The sequence below is a fragment of the Cebus imitator genome, unplaced genomic scaffold (genome assembly GCF_001604975.1).
Source record: "Cebus imitator isolate Cc_AM_T3 unplaced genomic scaffold, Cebus_imitator-1.0 Scaffold90, whole genome shotgun sequence".
Taxonomy (NCBI): domain Eukaryota; kingdom Metazoa; phylum Chordata; class Mammalia; order Primates; family Cebidae; genus Cebus; species Cebus imitator.
Genome location: NW_016107405.1, coordinates 5,836,875 through 5,844,466, shown reverse-complemented (window position 1 = coordinate 5,844,466; position 7,592 = coordinate 5,836,875). Strand labels below are relative to the sequence as shown.

The 7,592-nt window shown below is 38.8% G+C and overlaps 1 protein-coding gene across 7 annotated transcripts in view; it reads left to right on the top strand.

Annotated features, from left to right (window-relative positions):
- Positions 1 to 7,319, top strand: part of CTTNBP2 (cortactin binding protein 2) — a 161,132-nt gene extending 153,813 nt beyond the window's left edge. For 3 of the 7 annotated variants that reach the window (XM_037740809.1, XM_017535078.2, XM_037740811.1), the window contains one exon: positions 6,188 to 7,319. In XM_037740809.1, the coding sequence (XP_037596737.1) occupies positions 6,188 to 6,433 (246 nt within the window). In that variant the 3' untranslated portion in view covers positions 6,434 to 7,319. Of the gene's footprint in view, positions 1 to 529; positions 665 to 1,144; positions 1,524 to 6,187 lie in introns of those variants that run through there. The other 4 variants (XM_037740810.1, XM_017535079.2, XR_001827145.2 and 1 more) reach the window with 3 other exon arrangements.
- Positions 7,320 to 7,592: the final 273 nt, after the last annotated feature.

Genomic DNA, 7,592 nt, shown 5'->3' with positions numbered 1-7,592 from the left:
TTTTGTTCGTTTGTTTGTTTCATTTGTATATGACAAAACTAGAAATACAGTAGTTCTGCCTTATCTTCAGGTGATGCCTGAACCCAACATAGTACCAAAGTTTATATATACTATGTTTCTTCAATCCAGTAACCCAGTGGCTAAACTGGGTACTGGAGATAGCATGGATAAGATGATTCACATCCTGGGCAGGACAGAGTAGGATGGTGCAGGATATCATCATGCTACTTAGAATGGCCTGCAGACTTAGGAATTGTATATTTCCAGGCCACAAGTTAACTGAAAACACAGACAACAAAATTGTAGATGAGGTGGGTACTCCTTTAACAAAACTTTGGTCATCTTGGTGGTTCCATTTTTTTCACATGTATTTTTAAGATTCCCTGCATTTTAGAAAATTGGAGTTAATTATAACAAAGCAATGAGTGATAACATAAAGGTCTTATACATGGCAAAAAAAATCTCAATTTTACCTCATCTTGATTTTTTCATAACATGCATTACATTTCAATGCGACTTTGAAAACAAGTCTGAATGGCAACTAGAAGAACCAGGATTCCAATAGACTTCCGTAACCTTTTGAAATAGCTTCCATGACTACAGCACTGAACCATTATCAATTGGTTAATAAATGGCAAGAGCTAGCACAGCCTGGTATTCCCAGGTGAGCAGAAACAATAAAAAACATCTCACCCATTAGTTATGTTGTGACGATGCAGACTTCACAGAAGCACTTTGTAATATATGGTTTGTTCACCAAACCATGTTGATTGATTGCCATTCGCATCCTGTTCTCATCTACTCCCAGCGTGGCTTACAAAGACCTGTGTGTGGGTGGGAGGGTGGGGTGCAGATAGCAGGATTATAAAGTAAGCACAGTGAGACTATTAAGTTATTAAGCCTTATCTGATCACCCACAGCCCTGCCCCCTCACTGCTTCGTTAGGTTTTGATCCTGGCTTTTACATGTGGAGCTATTTGAGCTGCATGCATTGTGGGGAGCAGGTGTGGGAATCTGCGTGGTGGTTGGGGGAGGGCGCCTAATATAAAACATTTAACATGATATCCTGTGAAAAAATGCGTGGCTTTCAAGCTCACTCTACCATAATGTCTGCCCTTTTTTTGTTCAATTGGGAACAATTTAGAAGCCCAGCAAAATCTGGAGGATGACCTAAGGAGGTGACCTGGAGTCAGCACTGAGCATTCTGGTTGGAAAACACTTTGTCCAGGGCCCATCCCTTTACCATCTTTAGAGCCTCAACTCCCCCTGGATTTATGGCTTGCCCTGAGCTGTGCTTGACTGGAGGTCAGTCTCTAGGACCTAAGAATTTAGGATTCCTTGTGGAACATGGTCAGTGGAAGGGGCCAGGAGGATCTAGGAAGAGGAACAGTGAGCCACCTTCCCCACAGGGCCAGATCACTTTGTTGTGTAAAAATGTTGTTGACTGGTAGAGACTGGCTGTTGAAATGTCTAATGGAGAAACATTGTCGTACCCCTACTTCTGCGTCACGTGACCATATTAGGTTGCTAATATGTTCCCTTACTGTTAGAGCAGTGAGGAGTTATATTGTGTCAAATAATAATAAAGATAACTCATTTTTGTTTTCCAACAGATAATGATGGTTGCAGGCCCCCTTATTAGGTTGCTAATAAGGTATTGTCCACAAAATAATAGTACTGAAAATCAAAGCTCTGGGCAACTTTGTTTAAAAAATCTTTTTTCAAGCGGGTACTTTTATACTATCTGGACTCTTATACCAAAAACAAACAAACAAACAAAACCCCACACACTATGTTATTATTTAAATGTGCAATTTGATGTGGGGATTAGGACCACTGTCTCCTACTCTTCCTGAAAAGCTAGATGTGTTTCTCAGAAACCGCCAGCAGAGGGCAAAGTGGTACTGTTGGCAGCCTTCTGAAACCTTGGCTGGCTCGTTCCTTTTCTCTTCTACTCAGATGGTGTTTCTTGGTTAGATGCCCGGTTTCTTCTGTTATCAGGAAGTATCTCCATTTAAAGGTTCTTACCTCCCTGGGTTAGTTGCGCTCACTTTCTCCTTCATGGTTAGAAGGCTGGCAATGCCTCCATTGGAGAGGGGGCCTGCAACCATCATTATCTGTTGGAAAACAAAAATAAATTATCTTTATTATTATTTGCCACAATATAACTCCTCACTGCTCTAACAGTAAGGGAGTATAATTGGGTTTATGAATCAAGTGGCATTTAGCTGGCCTTCTAAATTAGAAACAATATACATAAAGCAATAGGAAGAACAAATGCTAGTAAACGTTTTCCTTTCATGTAAATCCTCCTAATGCACAAGTTCACATCTTTGGTTGCATGATAAAATCCACTTTTTTTTTAATCCTCAGAGCTTGGACAATGGGTTTCTTACAGCTCCCTGGTGATTCTTATGTGCAGCCAGGGTTGAGACCCACTACTCTAAAACATAGCTCTGATCTGTCATCTTCATTTTCCACCCATTTTTTTCTTTCCAAATATATCTTTAGAGGGGTTGATATGCCTTCATGTAGCTTGTTTTTTACAAGTTTCTTTTTACATGTAATTTACTACTCCCCCACCCCCTACTCCTCCCTACAGAACCCTCTCTTTCCATCTGTCAGTCCTGTGCCTCTTTAAAGATCCACCCCCACTGCCATCTTCCTTATATATTTTTCTTTTCCTCCTGCCCCCTAGCTTCCCATTTAGAGAACTTATAGTATCCTCTTAGCTTCTAGCAGATGCTGTATATTGAATGAATTACACGGAATGAATTGCTTTAACGATAATTCTTAAAGGCTAAATAAAACTTACTTTAGGTCAGTGCCTTCCTCTACGAATTAGTTTTTCTTTAACATGCACAGCAATGCAGACAGTAAACGTTATACATTTAATACACAGAATGTGGAGGTTTTATCCCAGGAAGCATTAAACACTCTTAACTCTCCTGCTCCAAAATTCCGCTACCTCCTAGACTTGACTTCCAGGGTGTCAGGAACACTTTTCAGGCAGGATGCAGTGCATCGGTCACTTGCTCTATTCTGCACGCCTGGCCTAGAACTGCTGTGGCTCACACTAAGCCCAAGTGATTCTCCATGTTCTCATCCTGCCTCCTCACATTCTAGCCTCATACTACCAGGCACTGACCCAACTACATTTTTCAGTTGTTCTGGGTACTTCACAGTACTGTATTTCATGCCGACATTTCCTGCCTCAGACTTAAAGGTGCACTCCCCTTCCATCTTGTTGCAAGTACAGAGACTAGAACACAGTGTATGTCTCCTTTCCTTCCTCTGAGCCATGGCATTAGCCAGGAGGAATTTGACAGTAATGGCAAAATTAAACAACCAACCCTCCACCAGATTCTGTATGCCAACTAGCTGTTGTTCTTATTATAATGCTGTATTTCATGTTTTCTGAATACTGTGTATGTTGAATTTTCTGGTGGTTTTGACCAAGTTACAAGTTGTAATTGGCCTTAGTAAGCCCATGACTAAGTCCCCTTTTCAGACTTAACAGTAATTTCTTGTTAGGAGAAATGAGATTGGATCATGATACCTGCACCATTTTTACAGTATGTCTCAGTATGTGACTCTCTCACCATCCAACTCATGACAAGCAATTTAGCTTCTCATTTTCTTTCTGGTAACTTGAAAGCATTAGCATCTTTATAAAACAAAAGCAGAACATACTAAATAGATTCACCCTTAACCTACCATCAACCACACATGGAGGTGACAAGGATGGACTCGGAGGTGGGTCCTCACCAGATGCAGGCTCAGCCTTTTTCCAGGCTTCCTTAGATGTCGTTAAAACTGAGCCCATCTGTTTTTTGTTTTGTCAGGAAGCTCTTGCCTTTCTAAGCTAGCTTCTTGCAGTCTCAACTTCTCATTTTCCTTTCCCTGCATATGCAGGTGTTCTGGACCCCATATTTGTCCCTTCTTTATTATTACATATTTGATGTGTCAGTGCTTTTATGTTTCCCCAAACCTCTAGCCAAGGGTATATTAGAGTTATATTGCTGTTCCTTTTAAGATTAGTTGAGTCTGAAAATCTGACACCAAGAGATGTCATTTTGGTGATTTGGGGGAAGTTTAATGGGCATGTTGTGTTGGGCTTCAAAGAATTATTAGGACTTTAATAGCAGGAAATAAAGGAAAAATGGGACTTAAAGGGGATTGGAGCCAAACTTTAAAAGAACTTTAGTGACATGCTTAAAAGCTTGGGACTTGTTCTGCAGTTAGTGAGGACTTAATTATCACTTACCTTCCTATTTGCACCAATACCACCATAATTCTCTGCCCATTTTTGTGGGTAACACTGGATTAGGCTGGTGAGGAGGAGAGAGAGAGGTAGATGCTAAAGATGGTAACTGAGGGTTTCCTGCTAAATTCACTAGGAGAGCAGCATTAACCAGTAATGAGACAAGAGGAAAGGCTTCAGGAAGTAAGTTATATTGAAGAAATGCAATAAATACAGTTTTAGAAAGAGTTTGGAGTGTGGCTGGACATAGAGGTGAGTTAGTAGGGTGAAAATCAGTTCTTAGATGCAGGAGATAAATGAGGGCTAAAGAAAGAACTTTGGGAGACACGTAATTAGAGATCACTGAAATACTCTGAAGGGAAAGATCATCAAATGTGTGACATAGAAGGTAAGAAAAATGGTGCCTTTTAAGACAGCAGTCCCAACCATTTTGGCACAGGGGACTGGTTTCATGGAGGACATTTTTCCATGGATCTGGGTAGAAGGTATGGTTTCCAGATGAAACTGTTCCCCTTCAGATCATCAGGCATTAGATTATCACAAGGAGTGGGCCACCTAGATCCCTCACTTGCACAGTTCACAACAGGGTTTGCACTCCTGTGAGAATCTAATGCTACTGACCTGACAGGTAGTGGAGCTCAGGTGGTAATGCTGGCTCACCTCCTGCTGTGCGGGCCAGTTCTTAACAGCCATGGACTGGTCCACAGCCTGGAGGCTAGGGACCCCTGATTTAATTGGTCAATGGAGAAAAAGGATATGGAGGAATTAAGCTAGGGGTTCTCAAATTTGGCTGCATATTAGAAAGATTTTTAAAAATCGTATGTCCATGCCACACCCCAGAACTATGAAACCTGAATCTCTGGGAATAGGGCCCAGCCAATGACTCTTAAAGCTTCAAGGTGATTCCAATGTCATGGTCAAGGTTGACAGCAACTCCTGTAAGAAGATTCCCAGGAGAATGCAACTGACAGCTAAAGCTAAATTTTGCCTGTTACATTTTCATTTTCTTTTAAATCTTTTAATGGTTATATGGCTGTTTAGCTGCATTATTACTTTTGGAGAGGGGAAGTTGTGAAGGTCAGCTCCTTCAGAGGCATTCATTCAGAGCAGCTCACTTAGTAGGAGTCATATCATGTTAGTTTGCAGGATTTAATGCAATATCGGGGAAAACACCTTGAGTGAAAGTTGGGAGACCTGAGGTCCTGTCTGTCTCAGCTTCACCACTTGTTCACTATGGGCAAATCATCTTACCTATCCAGCTGTCAGATTCTTTGTGGGCAAAATGAGAGACATTGACCAGGTAATCTTAGGAGTTCTGAAACAGTGGAGAAATGAGAACATGCAGTTTCCAAGTATGGAAGATCTTGAGCCACCTAATCATAGATGCACTAGAATGCAGACTCTGCTAGGGAAGGAATGCTTCTCTTATGTTTTCTGCTCTATGCCAGTTTTTCTTATGCTTCCCAATTATTTGATTATTAATAGTTCATTTTTAAGACATGAAAGTAGAAAAGTTAGGTAACTTACCCAAGATGACAGTTTGTTTGTAGAGCCACCCACAAATTGGACTACTCCAATTTGGTGATTTCCTCATGCCTGTAATTGAGCGAAGTTTCTGTTAGTAAGGAGATCGATGCTTTAGCACTTGATTCACTGACTCCTATATTTAGGAATTTTGTAACACCAGGAAGGGATTAATGAAAATCATGCAGTAAGCCTATAGGAAATTAATTATTCAGCTTCTCCTCTCCATTTTCTTTTAATTTTTTATGAGAATCTATAGTTTTAGAGAGAAACTCCTGCACATTTGCTCAGAGACAAAGAGGAGGCAGGGGTAGGGCTCATAACAGGAGAAGCCGGTGACAGCACTGACAGCAGCAATGGCAAATGTGATAAACTTGTTTGGCTTCTCTTCTCTTACAGGAAGTCTGTCCTCTCAGCAGCCATCAAACTACTGAATGCAGCAACAGTAAATCAAAGACTGAGTTGGGTGCTTCAAGAGTTAAATCTTTTCTTCCTGTTCCTAGAAGTAAAGTCACCCAGTGTTCCCAGAACACCAAAAGAAGCAGCAGCAGCAGTAATACAAGGCAAATAGAAATCAACAACAACTCAAAAGAAGAGAATTGGAACTTACACAAAAATGAACACCTAGAAAAACCTAACAAATAGGCCTGCCTACAATATTCTCACTATTAACTTCCTCTATTTCACACAGAAACCAAGGACAACAAGATATAAATACCTTTAAATGAATAAAATGTTTTCACTGTAATATAAATTATGAGTGCAGGACCACTATTCAATTTTTTTGTAAAGAATGTATTTATAACCAACATTTTGTTGCTTTTTTTTTTTTTAATTCTGTAGGATTGAACTTCAATACCAAGAAGTTATGCCAACTTTTCAAGTAGTTTTATAATAGAAAAATTGTAATAGTTTTAATCAAGATGTTCAGGGGTATTAAAACAGAACTGTCTGTGTACTGTATATCTGTATATATGATGTACATATGTATATTTAAGGAAGTCCACAAATCATATTGCATACATGCTACAAAATGCATATATAACTTTGGCTTAGATAACATTTGCCATTTTAAATGGTGATCATAATTTTATGTTCACTTGATGGGGAATGACTAGAATGGGGCAATAACAAATCATTTCTAAACAGTTATTTTCCATTAAAAGCCATATTAAGTATTTTGCCTGTTAAATTCTAATTTTATGTTTTAAATCTTTTAGTGGCTACATTGCCATTTCGTAGCATCATGTATATATTTATGCTTATGAGTTTGCATTATGACTCCTGTAAAATATGAAATTATAATGCAATAAAAGTGTTATCTTTCTTACAAAAGTTTTATACCTAAGTGGATATAAATTACATAAATGCTTCAATAAATTAATTCAGAATTAATTCCTTCAATATTATTTCCAGAACTGATAAAATTGATAATATTTTCTAGAAATGTTACTTCTAAAATTACAAAATTACTTATACAACTCAGTTAAGATGCTTTGACACTAAATAAAATGTTGATTTAGTGAAATAATCTTGCTGTACATTTTTTCTGTAGCTCTTTGTAGTCTATATAACAATTTGTGTTCAAGTTAGCAAATGCTAATAAAACTTGCTCTCCATGTTAATATTTCACTAGCTGTTCACAACAAGACTCAACCCTATTAGAAGAATCTTAGTTTAAATACTTAAATGGAGCACCAGGAATTGGGTGCTCTCAGAGTTAAAACACCTTTTTTTTTGCCATAAATACCAAAAAAGCACAATTTTGTACCAAGAATCATTTACTTGTCTAAAGTCATTGAAA